At 33.8% G+C, this 19,530-nt stretch overlaps 2 protein-coding genes across 2 annotated transcripts; one reads left to right on the forward strand and one right to left on the reverse strand.

Moving 5' to 3' along the window:
• Positions 1-7,072: 7,072 nt before the first annotated feature.
• Positions 7,073-10,588, forward strand: LOC125867019 (uncharacterized). The gene is made up of 7 exons (XM_049547438.1): positions 7,073-7,393; positions 7,509-7,589; positions 7,717-7,893; positions 8,614-8,784; positions 9,009-9,224; positions 9,302-9,390; positions 9,690-10,588. The coding sequence occupies exons 1-7, from the start codon at positions 7,306-7,308 to the stop codon at positions 10,365-10,367; spliced, it is 1,500 nt and encodes a 499-aa protein (XP_049403395.1). The 5' UTR covers positions 7,073-7,305; the 3' UTR covers positions 10,368-10,588.
• Positions 10,589-12,187: 1,599 nt separating this feature from the next.
• Positions 12,188-16,311, reverse strand: LOC125867023 (uncharacterized). The gene is made up of 6 exons (XM_049547441.1): positions 16,155-16,311; positions 15,902-16,072; positions 15,517-15,681; positions 13,298-13,495; positions 12,957-13,054; positions 12,188-12,874 (listed from the first exon to the last, which is right to left on the reverse strand). Exons 1-6 carry the CDS (start codon positions 16,222-16,224, stop codon positions 12,371-12,373), a joined length of 1,206 nt encoding a protein of 401 aa, XP_049403398.1. The 5' UTR covers positions 16,225-16,311; the 3' UTR covers positions 12,188-12,370.
• Between the last annotated feature and the right edge of the window lie 3,219 nt (positions 16,312-19,530).

Below are 19,530 nucleotides of genomic sequence, written 5' to 3' on the forward strand. Positions count from 1 at the left end.
TGGTCAATTCAATCTTGTTTCTGACTTCAACATCATCACCATACTCAATGTAATTCTACAAAATTGGGTTTGAGGAGGATAAAGTGTGTGCGGTTTTCTGCTTCTTATGTCAATCACATCTAATTGTCATGTGATTGGGATCTCCCAAAGATCAGCTTTGCCAACTGGCTTCCTCAATATTTCATGTGATTAAGGTGTCAATGCCAATGTTTACAGAAATGCAGGTTTCAAAATGTGGTAGTTTTGTGTGTCAATGACCTTGGTAAGCCGCAAGTGTGTCATGTCCAGTCTAATCATCTTTTTTCGGCCTACCTCCTCTCACCCACCAGTCAATCGCTTGCATCTCCTAATTGGGTCATTTATGCATCTTCTCTTTATACGTCTAAAGTCTAAACCATCTCAATCTTGCTTTCCTCATCTTTTCAACACAGAAGGTCATTCTCATCTTGTCCCGAATATCGTCATTCTTATTCATTTCTCTTCTAATATGTTTACACATTTATACTCATTTATGCTACTTTCATCTTTTGAACGTGTGAGTTTTAGATCGGCCAACACTCCATCCCTTACAAGTTACAACCTAATTGGTCCTATAATTACATTGTAAAACATATTCATATCACACAAAATAGACACTGAAATCTCTTAAATTGCAATGATTCGAAGCACTTCTTGTTTCACTATTTCCAATCAATGAATCTTGCTATCCAAATTTGGGGATACAACTCTTTTGATTGATTGCTTCCATATTTCAATATAAATAAACATAATATTTTTGGGTAATATCGTTCTCAAGTAAGTAGAAACTAGAAAGTTAACCACTTACCTAGTTCCATACAAGTAATTGTTGAGGATAAGAGTTGCATGAAGTAGGAAAAATAAAAGTGGAAGTGGACCAGATTGGACTCACAGCCTCTTTATAATAATAAATAGCTAAACATTTTGGGTTGGACGGTGTCCAAGCCCAATGATGGCCCCACGAAATCAATCAATTACCTGGCCTCCTACCAATTATTATTCCGTTTTACTTTTCTTTTTAGTCCGTCATAAAATGAGTGATAATATATTTTATATTAGGAACAATTAACTCTATAATGTTCAATTTACTCTTTAATAAGATGATTTATAGTTGCACAAACATCTATGACTTGTTTTAGAATATAAATTTCTAAAGTATTTCGTTGTTTTGTTAAATTTTGTATCAAGTCAAACAAAATCAGATGAATTGGGAATAACATAGGGTCATAGCCCTCCAAATAAAGAAGAAAACAAATTTAAGAGTAATAGAATACAGCCCAAAAAGAACAGAAAAATATGTTAGTATTAATATAGAAGGGAGATATTGTCTCGATTTCGATTTTTGTACTAAAATAATCGTTTTAAGTTAAATGAAAATATCCTAGGTTTGGTATAAGGACATAGATAAACAAAATCGAAATCATTGAACGGCAACATACAAGACATAATAGATATGTATGAGTTCAGGATTCAGGGGATTGACTAAACTTTCATCTTATTGATGAGAGTTTTATTCCTTTACTCCACCATTTTCCCTTTCAAAAAAAAAAAATATAATAGAATTCATGATATTTTTAAGTGACATTTATGCTAGATTACTCACAAATTATGTAGAATTGCTGTAATTCCAAACCTACAAACAAGAAAGAGGGGTCGGGTCGGGTACGAAGTCAGGTGCTACGCTGGGGTTAGAAACATGAAAAGATTAGAAATATTTTTCTTCGTATCAAATACAGCTAGTTCTTAGTTTGATGAATACATCTATGGTATCAAATTGTTGAGTTAAATTTTCACACGAATTTATTTTCTTGAAATATTACTTTGATAATTATACTAATGGTTTCTAGTAGTTTTAACTTTTAAACGTTCGAAGGTATTTAGTTAGAAAGGAAATTAAAGTGATTGTCGACATGCGTGGCAGAGAATAAGAAATTAAAGTGATTGTTAAAACATATCGAAAAAACATGTTAAACCATAACACATTTTCCTTAGAAAAAAATCAATTATTTATATTAAGTCTAAAAATTATATTACATATTGTTGGTGAAATTATAATTAGAATTGGAAAATAAATTGAAGAAAATAAAATATTTTTAGGCTTTGGTACGAATATCTCTCTCTTTCAAAAAAATAATAATAATTCAAGGCCACTGTAATAATACTTTGTCGGATCAGCACTAAACCTTCTTGTCTTTTCTCCTATAAAATTCAACAATCTAACATTAATAACTCAACAAACTCTAGAGTCTAGACAAGAGTTAAGTGTAAAGCTCTATGAAAAAATGTCTTCACTCAACAAAATAAAACTCTTTTTTCTACTTATAGTTTTTATACACTATATATTTTTTTTGTACACAATATAATATACGATCACCACTATTAATATGAGAAAAAAAAAATTTCTATGTAATAAATAACAAGAATGTGGAATAGTAACATGAGTAAATCAATAAAAAGAACTATGATCCAAAATTAATAAATTATAAGATATAATGAGATAGAATAATGAACAAATTTGAACATCGCACGGTGTTATTGCCATCACTAAAAATAATGCAATCCAATGGCTTTTTGCTGAAGAAGTAATGCCCTTTCTTCTTTCTTTTTTTCCCTTGTTTGCCAACAGACTTTTGAGAGAAAAAAAAATAGAAAAGAAAAAAAAGTAATTAATTTTTTATTTAAAACTAATAGTAGATCTTTTAATTTTTTCCCCCCAAATGATGGTAAATAATTGCTACTATGACATCAGAATATCACATGATGAAGATGTATACAAAAAAAAGAATAACGTAATAGATTTGAAAATGATGTGAATGGGCACACATAAATTGGCAATTGAGCTATGCTATTCACCAACCAATGAGAAATCCATCAATAATTTAAATGATAATGTCACTCACATGAATTCCATGTATAATTAGGGTTCGTTTAATCGCTGGTTAGGAAGTAAATTATTTATGTGTTAGAATCTTTGCTTGAAAATGTGGGAATGTAAGGCGAAACATTTTATGCAGTAACGAATGTAATATAAATTCAAAAATATTATATCAATTTATATATACACTTAATATTTATGAAGCAATATTTAAGAATACTTGTATAAAGTGGAGTATGTTTTGGGGCATCTGAATTTACTGTCACCATCAAGGTCCTCAGATGGAAGCAACCAAACAATTCTGCAAGAAAAGATTCATATCTTTGTACCGATGAAAAGTGTATGACCACATTTATATGTTTGATACAAAGTAGTTGAATATTGGTTTGAAGGTTTCTCGGATGAAATCTTATTTCCTTCATCGACAACGTAAAATAATATTATAGGCACATTAAGTTTCGAATTACTCAAAGTAAAAATAAACATAATTTAGCTATGAATGTACGACCTTTGCTTCAGTAGCTGTGTCAGTTTCCAAGAACAACGTGATACTTTCAGCGAAAGTTCTCAACTCAAGCAAGCTACATGTATTTGTTAGTCTGAACAAACGTAAATTGAGAGTAATAATAAATACATCAATTAAATTCTTGCTCGTTAGCTTTCTCTTTGTTATAAAAATATATTTTGTGATGAATTAAAATTTAAATCTAAATTATTCTTTCCCTATATAAAATGGATTCACAACAAAACCCTGAATTGATTTTTTTTTATATCAATATTTTATTATTTTTATTAAATAAGTGGTAGTTGTGCATATTAACTTTGTTATATAACATCGAAACACAATGATATATGCCCTTCTTTTTGTAGTTGCATTTGCATGTGCCTACAGAGAGGAAATGAAAATGATTGATTAAGAAACGAAAATACTGTATATAATATGCTTTCTTGGATTTATTTTTTCATAATTTTTTTTCTCAATTATATTATAACATCTAAAAAATAATATATAATATATATATAGCTACAATAGCCTTAGCAAGTGAGAGAACAATTCTAAAATAAAAACTTTTATAGATAGAATCAATGTTTAAATTGACAAAATTGGACCACCCAAATACCAATAGCCAAATAGCCCCCACCAATCTCTCTATTGTCGTCAATGGCTATAGTTGTATAACAAGAGGAGAAGGAGCTAATGGATCAAAACTTTATAATCTATCAAGTTTTTATTAGTTTCATATTTAAATTATGTCTAATTTATGTTTTTTTAGTTTCTCATATGATGTATGGTATTCGTATTGGAGATGTTTGATATTTAGTGGAGGGTGGTAATTATTGATAGTGATTAGTGGAGGTAATAATAGTTGGTGGTGATGATTGTAAATGATGGCTAATGATAGGGGTAGCGAAATCAAACCCAACCCGTCCAATTCGTTTAAATTTGGGCGGGTTATTGACTTCCCCATTCATTAGCTCAACCCATTCAACTTATTAAAAATTGAGCTGATATGAAACCTAAATTGACTCGTGGAACTTTTGTCGAAATATTTTATTTTTCAATTTTATATGTTGTATTAGGTACCAAAATAATTTAAAAGAACAAATAAAACAATTAAGCTTGGTAAAAATTGGGTTGAGTCTTGACGCGTAATATAACCCATTATCTAACACATTTTGACCCAAGCAAATTTGGATTGGGTTGGGTCTTGATCCCATTGTTAACTTAACCCATTATAACCCGTCCAAATTTGGCCCAACCTACTCAATTGCCACCCCTATCTAATGGTGATGATTAGGGGCAGATCCACATGGAGTCTGCCGGGTGCTCGAGCACCCATTAACCTTGTCTCGAAATATATATATCTATGTTGAAATTAAGAGGTATTTGTATAAAATTAACATAGAACACACCTAATGAATAAATGATTTGATTGACCCATTGACAATTGGGTGAGTGCTTAAGGCTCTTTTAGTATTTCGAGCCCAAGTTCAAATCTCATTGTTAACATGTATTTTTTATATTTGTGACTCCACAGCTGAGGGTGGTAATTATGGATAATAGTTGTGGCTAAAATGATGATTATGGGTGATAAGTGAAAATAGATAGACCAACGATAAACTATCTTTTTCTTGTAGAAATTCTTAAATAGACATCTTAATGATATTAAGACTTTGTCATAGACATATGATCATTCATGCTCATTTAGTGATTGTAAAGTTAAAAAAAAATACACTTAATAACTAAAATTTAGATTAAAATTTAGACCTTCATAAATATAAACAAATAAGACCTTAGTCACAGGATAAAATATATTTTCTTACGTGCATGCATGATCAGAATTATCATATTTTTAGTGTTTATAACCTTCAATTATGAAAAAAATTGGCCTATTCGTTTGCTCCTCCCCAAACGTGTTTAAATAGTCTTATTCTTATTAAAACTTTACAAAAAGTATTCATTCTATAATCATCAGCTGCATATTACCATATCACCTCGTAAGTATACGATTTGAAATTGAAATTTTATTTAGACAAGTTATTTGATTTTTTAAAAATTATATTTTTTTCTTATAGATATAAAATACTCTATAAGTTGTGAAAATTATAAAAATATTATCAATTTTATATAATTTTATCAAATGAGTAAATCATAGTTCATATATAAAATATCGAAAAATATTGATAAAAAAATTGCATATCTACATATTTCTTTTATAAATAAATATTTGACATCACAAAATTTTAAATATGCATAATTTTTATAAAGATCAATCAGTCAACAATAGTACTATAATAGTAACTAACTATTCTTTAATATAATCCTTTCATGTGGTACATATAATTTCTTTACGTTGAGAATGATTTTTTTATTTTTTTTGCAATTTTAAAAATTATGAGCCTTTTTTACAAGATATTAACTTAAAGGTCAAGTTTTACAATTGAAATCCCAATTATTTTTTTTCATTTCTTAAGAAAATTTAAAATTTGAAATCAATCCAAAATCACACATCCAACACTTATTTGATATTTCATTTTAATTGATCAATATCAATAAGAAAAACTTAAAAGGATATGTATCTCATTGCTTAAAATGACATTATTCAAAATTTAGTTTATAAACTCTTAAAGGTTATTACTATTATCTAGTTAATAATTTACTAGTATTAATTATGGGGATAAACAATAAGTTTTTCATTCCAAAATAAGTACTGCCTTAGCTTATTATAAAAATACTCAATACAAGATCTAATCCATTAAATTATTCTTATTTATTACTCTTCATGTCGTAATTTAGTGGCACAATTTGAATTTCGAGAGTCAAATATTTTAATTTTGACTGTAAATTCAAACAAAAAATCTTTTTTTGAAAGAAAATCTCCATATTTGAAAACTACTTTGAAAAGTACTATAACTCACAACATTTAATAATCTAAAATATTTATATAAAAAAAAAGAATTACGATCAAATAATGACTTATTTGAATTTTGAAATTCAAATGGTAATACACAAATTAAGACGGATAATATACTACATTTTGTCATAAACTTCTAAAATAATACTCCCTCCATTCCATATTAGGTTAATTTTTGAGGTGTTTCACACCCTTTAAGAAAAGTAGATTAAGACATAAATTAAACCTAGTTTTCCATTTTTACCCTTATTAATTATTGTCAATTTTTTTATTAAAATAACTAAATATTAATTAATCACTAATTTCAATACTAACTAATGAAGAGTAAAATTGGAAGAACACTTTAAAAATAATCTTGAAAACTAAACAATTAAGTTAATTTTAAAAATGAAAAATACCTTAAAAATTAACTTAATATAGAATGAAAAAAGTACTTATTTATTACACTTATTTTAGGACGAAGAGTGCATCGATAATTTGCTTGCCTTTGGTATTTGTAGTAGTAAAAAACAAAGATTTATGATGAGAGGTTAAAGAACACAAAGATTGTACAAATATAATCATAGATTCATATGATTCTCTCTTTTCCTCTTCTTTCTTCCCAATGGTCATTTGTAGGTCCCATCACCTATTTCCTCCCCCACCCCCACTCCCACCACCCCAACAACCTCTTTTTTCTCTTGCTTTTGCTCCCACCCCCACCCCCACCCCCACCCCACCCCCCAATGTCTCATTCATCTTTTTATTTTCATTCACAACTTTCCCTCACACTCTCAAAAACCCCAACACTTTTCTACTAAAGATCAACAACAAAAAAAACCCCACAAAGCCACTTCTTTCTTTCTTGCTCCTCCACACTTCTTTTACAACACCCCTTTATCTCACTCACTCACCTCATTTTTTTGAGCTAGGGTTTTCTTTACTTTTGTTTCATAGTTCATACCCCACAATGCAATAGTTAACCCCCTCAACATTTTCTTGGATTTTTACTCAACAATGGCTGTAAAGTTTTCAACTTTGATTCTCATTTTTGTGTTTCTTTCTGCTGCTTTCTGTTCTGTTTCTGCTACACCTTCACCTGCAAGTGAGTCTGCATTCTGAATTTTCTGCATGTTTTTAACTATTTCTTGAAGATTCTGCCATTCTTGATCTGTTGTTTTTTTTGTTGGTTTTAATGGTGTTTTTGTTTTGGTAAGCAGAGATTGTAAATGGGTTTGTTACAAATGCTGTTACGAAGCTGATGAAATGGGTTTGGTCACTCAAAGCTAGTACTAAAACAGGTATGGATCTCTTTGATGCTGTTTTTGGTTATAGTCCTACATTGGTTTTTTTTTTCATTTTGATTTGGTTTTTGGTAAATGGAGTTGAAGAATGAAATGATTTTTGGTGATTGATGGTGTTTTGCAGTGATTTCTGGGCGTCCAATGATGAAATTTGAGAGTGGGTATAGTGTGGAGACTGTGTTTGATGGAAGCAAACTTGGGATTGAGCCTTATTCTGTGGAGATTATGTCTAGTGGGGAACTTCTCATTTTGGATTCTGCTAATAGTAATCTTTACAAGATCTCTTCCTCTTTGTCTCAGTGTAAGTTCTTTTTTCTTTTGGGTGTTTCTTTTAGCTATTTCCTGTTGATACTTTTTTCTTGAGTGAGGTCTGCGTACGCTCTACCTTCCCCTGACCCCAATTGTGGGATTACATTGTATATGTTAGTTGTTTTTAGCTATTGTAGGTAATTAGTGCCTTCAATCTTGAGTGTTGTTTTGGTTTTTGTCTTTCATTGCCTGTGTATAAGTAGACTGGCTTCTCTCATTTGAGCAGTATCAGAATTTTGACATGAGTGTAAATGAACAATGATTTCAGCTAGACATTGTACTGAGTTTTAGCTCATTGTTTACACACTTTGGCTTCATGTGCCTGGTGCATTGTGTCCTTTGTGATTTCAGAATCCTTTGTGATTTTTACTTTTTGAGTAGACCACTGACTGTTTGCAGTGGAGTTTTGGTGCTTCCACATCAATATTTTGCATACTTTTGTTCAGTATTGAAGATTTGATTCTCCACAGGTACCTGATCTCTGTTTTTTCAAGTTGGCTATTAAAATGGGTTCAACTAGCAGCAACTCTATAAAAGATGCTTTGCTTTTACCATTTGATTCTTCTTGTCTGCTGCAAATGCTTTTGCTCTGTTCTTTTACTGACTTCTTGCCAATAATTTTTGATGTTTTGTTTCTAATTGTTTTCCTGAGAAGTTTCTTTGTGGGACTTTTATAGTGTGGAAATTTTAGTCTAACTGGGATATTTTACAGACACCAGACCTAGGTTGGTGGCTGGATCAGCTGATGGATACTCTGGACATGTTGACGGAAAATTGCGGGAGGCAAGAATGAACCATCCGAAAGGTCTAACTGTTGATGACAGAGGGAACATCTATGTGGCAGATACTGATAACATGGTAATTAGGAAGATAAGTGATGCAGGTGATTTGCTAAACTTCGTTCCTAGCTAAGACATAGGAGCATTGTTTTGCTAGTTTGTGACCTTTATGCACGTCTTTACAAACTCCAATCATCTAAATGCTGATATAGTTGGATGACTCCTAAAATCTCCTTTGGGTATCTCTTAATTTTAAGAGGAAAATGTGTGGTCTAATGTCTGCAAAGTTAGACTACTCAACTTTAAGCTATGAAATTCCGTTGTCCAGGAACAATCACAACAATTGCTGGTGGTAAATGGAGCCGTGGAGGTGGGCATGTTGATGGACCAAGTGAAGATGCAAAATTCTCTAATGATTTTGATGTGGTCTTTATGGGAAGCAGTTGTTCCCTGCTTGTCATAGACAGGGGAAATAAAGCAATACGGGAGATCCAACTTCATTTCGAAGACTGTGCTTATCAGTATGATAGTGGTTTCCCTCTAGGTTAGTAACTTTGTCCTCTTACTATGTACAATTTGTTTCAGCTGAAGGTGTTACTGAATAAGAAGATTATGCCACAGGTATTGCTGTGCTTTTGGCTGCTGGTTTCTTTGGTTACATGCTAGCATTGCTACAACGAAGGGTTGGTACCATGGTATCCCCCAAAGAAGTGAGTATGAAGTTCAGTACTCTTATGATTTAAGTTAGATAACTTTGTAAGAACTTAAGGACCTTTCTTCCTCTTCTAGGCTTGCCTTTTTGTATCCTGCTTGGAGATCGCTGTAACAGGTTTTAGGAAAATAGTTCTCACATGTTTATGCGGCAATTGGTTGTTTGCAAGTAAAACGTCTATCGGACAGATTTTTTACAACTTCCAAATGGCACCGTGTTTTGTGTCTGATTTCATAACCTTCTGCACGTTTCCATACACAAAACTCATTCACTCCTTTCTCTTCTGTCTTGTTTAAGGATCAGAACGCATACATTTTCACCGATCATTATGAGAAGCCAGTGAAATCATCAGTAAGGCCTCCTCTAATTCCAACTGAAGGTGAGGTGGAGAAGCAAGAAGAAAGCATGTTTGGGTCTTTAGGAAATCTAATCACGCGTACTGGAGCATCAGTATCGGAAATTTTAGGAGGTGTATTTCCAATGTTCAAAAGGTTGCCTTTGAACCATCACTATCAACAGCAACAGCAGTATCAGCAACAACAATATCAGCAACAGCAGTATCAGCAGCACACATGGCCGGTACAGGACAGCGTTGTAGTACCAAAAGAAGATGAACCCCCATCCATTGAATCCAGAACTCCTACTCCACGAAAGACCTATGCATTCATGTCCAAAGATTCTGAAAAGATGCAACAGCTGAAACAAAGCCGTGCTTTTTATGGTGGTGGATGGAATTCTGACTTTCAACAACACCAACAGCAGACTCAGAAGCATCTACAACATCATCAATATCATTCATCTGGACCTCAAACATTCTACGAGCAAAGCTCAGATAATACAAAGGAAGTAGTTTTCGGAGCAATTCAAGAACAAGGGCAACGCGAGGCAATGATAATAAAGCCTTTAGACCATGCAAATTCTGTCTATGATCGACATAATGCTCGTTCTCGGTTCAACTCTGCTGGATATGCCTAAGGCTATTAATCTATTCACATACAAAAACTTCAAAGGTTCTTTAAATTGCTTGGTGATGGCTTAGACATGAGAAATATATCATGCATTAACAGCCATCTAAGTACAAATTTTGGAGAGTGGAAGCCCATGTTAGAATAGCTTATAATGTTTATCCAGTTGCCAAAAATGTTGTAGTGAATGCTGTGAAAGTATTACTAGTACAAAAAATTTATTCTATATATATCAATCATCTGCGTTTGGTTGACGGTATAAATTTATCTTGTATCAATTCCCAAGGAATTCCGTTGCTTCTATTGCTTTTTGGAATACCAAGCTGTATATTAATGTCAAGACAAGATCTATTCCCATTTCTTGTCCTTTGCACACAACCTGAACCTCTAATGGGGTCCAAGAAAAAAAGAAAAGACAAAATGAGGACAAAGACAACAAAAACAGCCAAAAAAATGTACAAGTTTTTCTCCTAACAATCTGTTCCACCACAGGTAGCTGGAAAACACAGAAACCATATGGAGTCATTTGGCATGCCGACTAAATTGTCTTGGGATTATAATTCCTGGACTAATTCAACATGTTGGATAGGATAAGGTGGGATGTCCTCGGGATTAAGTTTGGGATAAAATTTATATCTCACCTTATCCCGCGTATGGAACGACACCTGTGAAAGCACAAGTTGTATTACTTTAACCAAGCCTGGCATAACAATGTGGTATGGGCTGAGTAAGGACATGAATATAACAATATAAAGGAAAATATGCACTTGAATCTGCCATTAATGATCTTTTTTATATATATTATTACTCCTTAGTGAAAGTAAGAATGTTTGTTGATGTTTTATATTTTAAATTTGTTGTGTTATTAATAATAATATAACTGTACTGATGTTACAGTAGGAGAACCAACCACTCACATGGGCACGTGACCAAACGGTAAACAACAGTTAACATTAGAGAAAGACAAATGAATTAAGCATTTTTGTCAATAAATCTATTATAATGTTTCATAAAGTAATTATCATTACCAAGTTTTTCTAAAAAATTGTATTCTCATTTTTAGTGGATTCCACTTTTTACACAAGTTAATTTGGGTTGTTGGCATTGGATAACTCCAAAATATATTTCATTTGGTTTAGTGACATGGTTTATAGATCCCATGTAACTTCCCACCTCATCTAAAGGACAAGAAAAATATTTATAAAAACTTTTATACATACTGTGTTTGACCATGTTTTATTGTAAAATTTGAAGAAAAAAATTATTTTTATTTTCAAGGAGAAAGATAATATTTGAATATTGGCATGCAGTTGTATTTGGCCATGAATATAAATTAGAGTTGTTTTTGACTTTTTTGTGAGCAATTCGAAGTAAAAACATCTTTTGTTGTTTTCAAATTCTTGAAAAAAATTCTGGAAAACAACTTCAAATTGAATTTTAAGATTTTATGGCCAAAAGTATTTATAAGAGTTCAACTCCATTAAAAAGTGAAAATTTCATGGCCAATACTATCTTTGTTGCAAGTGCAATCAAATCTCATGAATAAAAAAGGCCATGATAGATTAGCAACCAACATAAAACTTATCAATTCATAAACAATCCTCACAATACAATAATTTCATACGTGCTCACCTAGACACGTAAGTAGAGGAGTTAAGTATGAGCTAGGATTTCCACATCATGGACGACAATAAGTACACGAGTATAGTCAACCCTAACTAGTTTGAAACTGAGACGTAATTATTACGAAATAGTTGAGTATACTAATATTTGCAGCTTACAAAAACTAAAGATAAGAAAAATCAAATGGAAACAAAAAGGAATAGTTTTTTCATATGAGGCATCACTTCATTGAAACAAGAAACACAACTGAAATAGTAACTTAGAAGGAGCTGTCATTTGCTTGTCCAGTTGCCCTACTATGTACATAAATATTGTAGCAGATGGACTTGACAACTTTCATAACACTCGCACAAGTTAACAATAATGCATTAATACTACTACTAGACTTCACTAATTTACTTTCTTTTTTTGGTTAACTAAGCTCAAAATGCTTTTAGAAACTTCAGGGCCTGAAGAGGCATTCCCTTGCTCTGCAAACACTTTCATATTAGATAATATCATGCTATCTACAACAGAAACGTCCATACTTTCCTTCACCGCATCATCTTGATTAGTAGTCAGCTCAGAGTCGTCTAAACTTCCATCAAAAGTTATCAGATCTTCTAAACTGTTAGCTACCACCGGCGAGTTGGCTGATTCGTTGCTTTCAAAGTCATGAAAATTTATGAGAGGTGCTAGTTGTCTAAGAGAAGTCTGGCGTGCTACTACTACTTTAGGACTAAACATTAGACGTAGATGAGAGAAACTAAGCAATATGAGCTGCCTTAAGAGTGAATAGATTTTTGAATCAACAATTACGCTTCTGATGACGAAGCAGAACATCAGAACTTGTCTCTCCAGATTGATTAGGAAGTGCTTCAATGTCATGTTGTGCTGAAGACGACTGCTGTGATCCTGTCTAGAAAGTTCCATTAGAGAAAATGTGAGCATTTGTCATCTCAACTGAACTCAAAATCAACCTCCATTGTGTACTTACATTTGGGATAACGTAAGGACGAATGACCAACCCGATAATCAAGCAGACCAAGCAGGGAAGGCCCACGGTTAAGAGCCATGTAGAAACTGCTCTTAGATCTGACAAGATTTTAGAAATGTTAAAAAGTATCTGATTTCGAGTAAAGGGAAAGACTGGCATTCAGAAACACAAAGCAAGAAACATCTACGAGATGAGATTTCAAAAGGTAGTGTTGTTGTGTACTAAACAATCCACAAGCTTTTAGACTGCAGAAACTGATGGGCAATTCCAACCTCAAAATCACAATAAGGGAACAAACACAATAAAAGAATGAGCAATGTATGCTTGCATTAATGTATTACCAGAATGAGAATCTCTTGAACAATCCTCGGCTTTAAGCTGTATTTCGCGGACTAATCTAGTGCCATGGTCAGAGATCATTAGAGTGCATCTTTTAGGAATGAAAGAAAGCTCATTATCATCTGAGAATGAGGCATTTAATCCAGGTCCATCAGCACGGCCTGGTGTTTTTGAATAACCTCCTGCTATTGTAGTAACACCTGATATCATCATTGATTAAGGAGTTGCATTCAGAATCCAAGATGACAATAATAATTAAACAAAAATTGCTGAAGTAGCTTAAACTATAGTTACCGTGTAATAACAACACCATTTGACAACTACCTAGGTAAATAAGCAAAAAAAAGGGAAGGTCAAAGAAGCCTCTCTACTATAATTTGATCCTTTGGTATACTTTGTCATTCATACACTCTACACCCTCCCCAGACCCCATGTATTGGGATTTCACTGGGTATGTTGTTTGTTACCCTCGTCATTTGCAAATCGTCTCTTATTTTCCCTGGACTCTAAGGGAGCTCCAACATGAAGTACATACAGGATAATTTAAAACCATATTCAACAGTAGATAGGTGAATTTGGACTTCTTTCCCCAAAGTATTTTGTCACATGGAATCCACTTAATCCACCTTGGACCTCTGTTAAAATTTAAGTGCAAATAGAAAATGATTTGCTAACAACAAGGTATGAATGGCTTCAAAGTAAGGTGATTGAAATTTTTTGTATAGTTGAAAGGTAACTTTGGTCCTTTTCCCAAAGCAAGATAAACACACTAGATCATCTTCCATGAGGAGAAACACTCTCTAAGCTATAACGTCCTCTTGAAAGAAAAAGGACGTTGAAGAAGGGAAACATGAGAGAGTCATGAGAAGTTGCTAAATAGAACTTTTGAAGACATGCTTCATACACCACATTGTACAACATATTTATCAACCAACATGAGAAGCATAAGTTCAAATTGATTACACATCACATCACCAAACACCAACATAGACTAATTATAGTTAACAACTCTTGGCTCCATGCCCATCTTCTCTGCACAGGCGGTTCCATTTAGCAGGCCCCTATGGAATATCATCAATTATTTTTTTTTTATGACAAGGGAAACCCGCAGCAGCTATCCTTTGGATGCGCACAGGGTAAAACCTCCACTCCTATGCAATAGCTTGCAAACCACATAGGAGAGGTAACCCGCACTTGGCAAGCCTAATGCGACGAGCTCGACCCAGAAGGTAAAACCCCTTGCTTTCGTTGGCAAGGGGTTTCGAACTTGCGACCTCCAACATCAATTCTTAATGCTTGAAAGCAGCTATTCCAGTCAATTTTCTTTGAAAGCTGTGTTGGATGGAAAAAGCCTGGTTTCCAAGTAATACTCAAGCTAGAAATCCAGTAATTCCACTTATTCATCCATGAAGCTTGGTGTTCTCTTCTTATTTTACCCCATTATTCTAAAAAAAATCCTTCCTTCTAATTAGTGTCATTCTTAACCTCATCAAACATGAACCCAACATCTGATAGCCACACCAATTTCTAAAAAGATACAAATGATGTCCTTGACAAGGGATAGCTTAGCAGTAAAGACCTTCCACATCCAACCATAACGTTGACATTCAAATCCCAAACAGAGGAAAGTAAGAGAAGGCCCCAAAAGAAATAACCACTTTTTAGCCACTGTAATTGAAACAATCACTATCATGGAGCTTCAAATGCCACGGGTGAAACTCCCTGTGGAACTTGCAACTCCTGACAGTGACTGTTTTCCAATTACCAGATGGAAAAGTGGTCAGTCGGCCCTATTCCTATGTTTTCTCACCTGGAACTCCATGACAATGACTATTTTCCAGTTACAAGATCGAAAAAGTGGTCAGTCAGCGCTATTTCTGCGTTTTCCACCTAGAACTCTATGACTATTGACTATTTTACGGTTACAAGAACGAAAAGTATCCAGTGGGTGCTTTTCTACGTTTTTCACTTGCTCCTCTGAACATATCAAAGTTATTTTCACAGTTTGCATGCTGAAAAGGTATCACTAAACACCAGGCCATGGCTCCAACTTTCCAACTATATAGTCTTTCAACTTTACACCCCAACCAAAACCTTGATATGAATTTCCAGTATAAATTTTTTATTAGGAAACACTTATATCAGATCAAACACAAGTACACAACCAGTAAGACCAGACAAAGTACCAAAATAAGAAAATATGACAACTATATCTAGATACCTGACTTGCTAATCTTTCTAATTGCATGCATGTTCTTCATATCAGCAACATAAATATTCCCTTTTGAATCAACAGCAAAGCTTCTTGGTTTGTTGAACTTAGCCTTATCCAGAGAACCATCCGCGTACCCAGGGCCATTACCAGTTAACTTAGTAACAGTAATATCTGCAAAATTCCCAAGAAGATTGAAATAACTCAATTCTGCAACAACCCCACATCATAAAATCAACTCTTTCTCTAAGTAGTTCAATAAAAACCAAATCTTTATCACATTTAACCCCCACCCCCCCCCCCCAAAAAAAAAACTGAACAAACTTAAATCTGCAGCAACCCCACTTCAGAAAACCAACCCTTAGAAGAAAAAATCAATCTTGATCACATTTACCTGAGTCTTTGTTGTATGATAATGTGTAAAAAGTACTGGCAGAAGAATCAAGAATGATGAAATGAGTATCACCAGATACAGGGATGATGGAGTAAGGATTAATTTTGATCTTATTGCCATCAATCACTGTGCTAACTGAGTAACCATCTTCAAAGATCACTTGACCAAGAACTGTAAAACCAGTCAAAGTTGAAATAAAATAAAATATTTTTTTGGCTGAATTTAATGAGTAAAAGAAGTACAGAAAGTTCACCTGGGGTAAGACTGATATTGAAGAACAAGAAGAAGAAGAATGCACAGAAGTTAGATACCAGTGAAGCCATGAGATCAAAGATTTTGATGAAGAAATTAAAACTTTTTTTTTCTTTTGCTTCAGAATTAAGGTAAAGAGTTCTACTAGGTATATAGTAGCTTTAATAGAGGAATCCAAAGGAAAAGTGATTATAGTGTCAAATACTAAATAAAAATTTATTCTTGTCCCTAGAAGTAAACATATTGAAATATTTTAACCCTATATATTATCTTGTTTGACACTTGAGGACTAGTTTGGATTTGGTTTTGGCGAGAGAAGGCCCAAAATAGTCCATCATCTTTGGGTTAAGACTCAAAGTTATTCTTGAGTTTTCACATGAAGCACTAATAGTTCATCATATTTGCAATATTAGTGCACTTTTGGTCCTCCCCTAAACTTTTGCCTATTTTTTAACATTAATTTTGTTCATAAAAATGTCCCATTGTCTTTTATATATATATATATATATATATATTTAGTAGAAATAATAACTCTATGTGAGAGAAGGTGAGAAGAAGAACACCTTGTTCTGTTCGGTATTGTAACAACCCAGAAAATTTTGGAGCTAAGACCCGAACCTTTCTTCGTAGTGAGTGAGATTTTTGCAAGGAATTAAAAATTTCTTAAGTGTTAAGGTCATTAGATGTAGCACCTTGAGTTCCAAAAAGAATTAAATTGAAATTTTGCAAGTTAAGTATGAGTTTTGGGTCGACTTCAAACGACCATAACTCCTAGCTTAGAATGAGTTAGGTGTTTTACCAGATACCGTAGGAAAGATCTTTGAATTATCTTTCCAACGCCGCCGAGTTTGCTAAGTTTCGAGGTCGGATGAGTGAGATATGACCTTTTGAAGATAGGCTGTCCAGTTAAGGAAAGTTAGCCGAAAATAAAGAGGGGTATTTTGGTCTTTTCCTTACCCATCAGATTTAATTTGTTTTTAGTAATATTTTAAGGGTCTAATCCTATTAAGTTCAGTTTTATAATCCTAAAATACGCCTAGGATTTTAGTTGAGAATTCAAGAAGAGAAAAAAGGAGAAAAGAGAAAGGATGAAAGTGTTCGTTGAGATTCTTGCATCTTGTTGCGGATTTTCGCCATGGGTTTAATCCCTAAGAGGTATGTAAGCTTCCATAGTGTTGGGTTCTTTCACCCACACACCAATCATGATTTATTCAGCGTAATTTCGTTCTTGAAATTTGAAGACTAGAGTTCTTGATAAGTGTTCTTGAAGTTTCATTAAGTTTTGATGTAAGATTCTGCTTGGGTCAACTTTAAACGACCATATCTCTTAGAATATTAAGAGTTACGTGAGCCATAACCTATCCAATTAAAGGTAATTGAATCTACTTTCCAACCCCACCAATTTCACGTCAATCCAATATCTGAGTAAAAGGTTATGACTATTTTAGTAACCTATACAGCCGACGGGAATACATTAAAAATAATCGTTTTTGTCTTTTTACCTCCAAGAAAACCATCAACGAATTTCTTGATAAATAAAAAGCTCAAAACAATCAGATTTTCATCTTCACTCATGAAAATCATATTTTTTGGCCATAGAGACTTCAAGAAACTAACCGAGAATCTCAAGAAAGGTTTTCTTGATTGTTTACTTTCAAGCTAGGGTTTCAAGGCTTCTAATCAAGTTTTTTTTCAAGATTCTTCAAGAATCTTTTTCTTCTAGGTATGTAAGGCTATCATAGTGTTGGACTAGTTCGTCCTCACGCCCTACATCTACGTTTAAATCAGTAAAAGAAGAATCTAGGATTTTTCCCCTAGATTTGAATATTCTTGAGATAAGTTGATTTTGAGTTCTTGATTCTTTTAAAAGTTCTATTCCTAATTATCGAATTGCTATATTGTTATTGAGATCCTCCATAAACATGAGATCATGAACCTTGAATCCATAAATTCAAATTCAAGGAAAGTCAAGAGTCAAGTCTAGGAAGTCTTAGAGTCTTTTCAAGAAGTCTTTTGCAAAATGCTTTTAACTTTGTTTTAAGATTTAAAGATCAAGTTGAGTAAAGAGTAAATAGTAAAAGTTTTGTAACACCCCGTATCAGAAATAGACCAAAAATGCAGATTTTGAAAAGTTGCAGGTGCAACTTACGGTCACCATCCACGGACCGTAGGTCAGACCACGGCCCGTGCTGGTGGTCCGTGGTTCACCACTGCAACCCCTCCCCAAACTAGCTCAGAAATTTGGCTAAGTGTTGACCCATGGCACCGGACTTACGGTCCGTAGGTCAGGTCATGGACCGTAGTTCGTGTCCGTGGATCGATGCCCCAAAAGCCCAGCTTCAGTCCCGAACTACGGTTGACCAGCACGGACCGTCATTCGATCCACGGTCCGTAGGTCTGACCGTAGATCGAAGGTTAGCAGCCAGTTAGCTGAAAATTCTGATAGGTCAACTTCAGATGGTCATAACTCTTAGTAAAAAACGAATTATGTGTCCTATACCTACGTTTAGATAGATAATTGAATTATCTTTCCAACGCCACTGAGTTTGCTAAATTCCGACCTCCGAGTAAAAAGTTATGCCCGTTTTAGTGAAGCCCTGTCGGGCAGACTCGATCTACAGACCCAATCGACGGACCGTCGATTGATTGACGGACCGTAGGTCCATTCCGTCAGTCACTCCGACAGCAGTTAATTCAGGGGTTTTTTGGTCTTTTCCTATTTTGTTTAACCCCTAAGGTACGTCGTTTAGACCCTAAATCATGAGATTTTAATTAGTTTAACCCTAGAAACATAACTAGAACTTACCTAAGTCAAATCATTAATCAAACTTAGAAGAATTAGAATCAAGAGAGGAGAAAAAGATCAAGAACCCTAGTTCAAGAACGCAGCAAGGTTCCTTCAATTCCAGCCCCGAAATCGAAAGATTTCTCCGTGAAATTCGTCACTAGGTATGTGGGATTTCACTAGTGGGTTCCTTTCGCCCATTAGGTATCTAGAATTCAGTTAGATTCTTGATTCCATGATTATGAACAGACCTAGGGTTTCTAGAATTATAGCAGATCATCATGAATTAGTTATTTAAATGTTCCAAATCAGATTATCATGTTATTGCTCAGTTTATCGCATGAATTTCAGAACTCTAGCTATGTATTTCTTTAGTTCTTGAATTACACATGCTAGGTCAGATATTTCAGTATTCAATTATACATGTATCAGATTAATTGTTGCATTCTCAGTTTGCATGTTCAGTTCGAGCTATCCAGTAACTTACAGAAATTCAGTCATAATGTATTAATTACTTAATTCATTAGGAGTAGCATAATACCGAGTTGGACTAGGGTTCAGCGTACCCATATAGTCCCAGAACTACGAGCCA

The sequence above is a fragment of the Solanum stenotomum genome, chromosome 6, assembly GCF_019186545.1.
Source record: "Solanum stenotomum isolate F172 chromosome 6, ASM1918654v1, whole genome shotgun sequence".
Taxonomy (NCBI): Eukaryota; Viridiplantae; Streptophyta; class Magnoliopsida; order Solanales; family Solanaceae; genus Solanum; species Solanum stenotomum.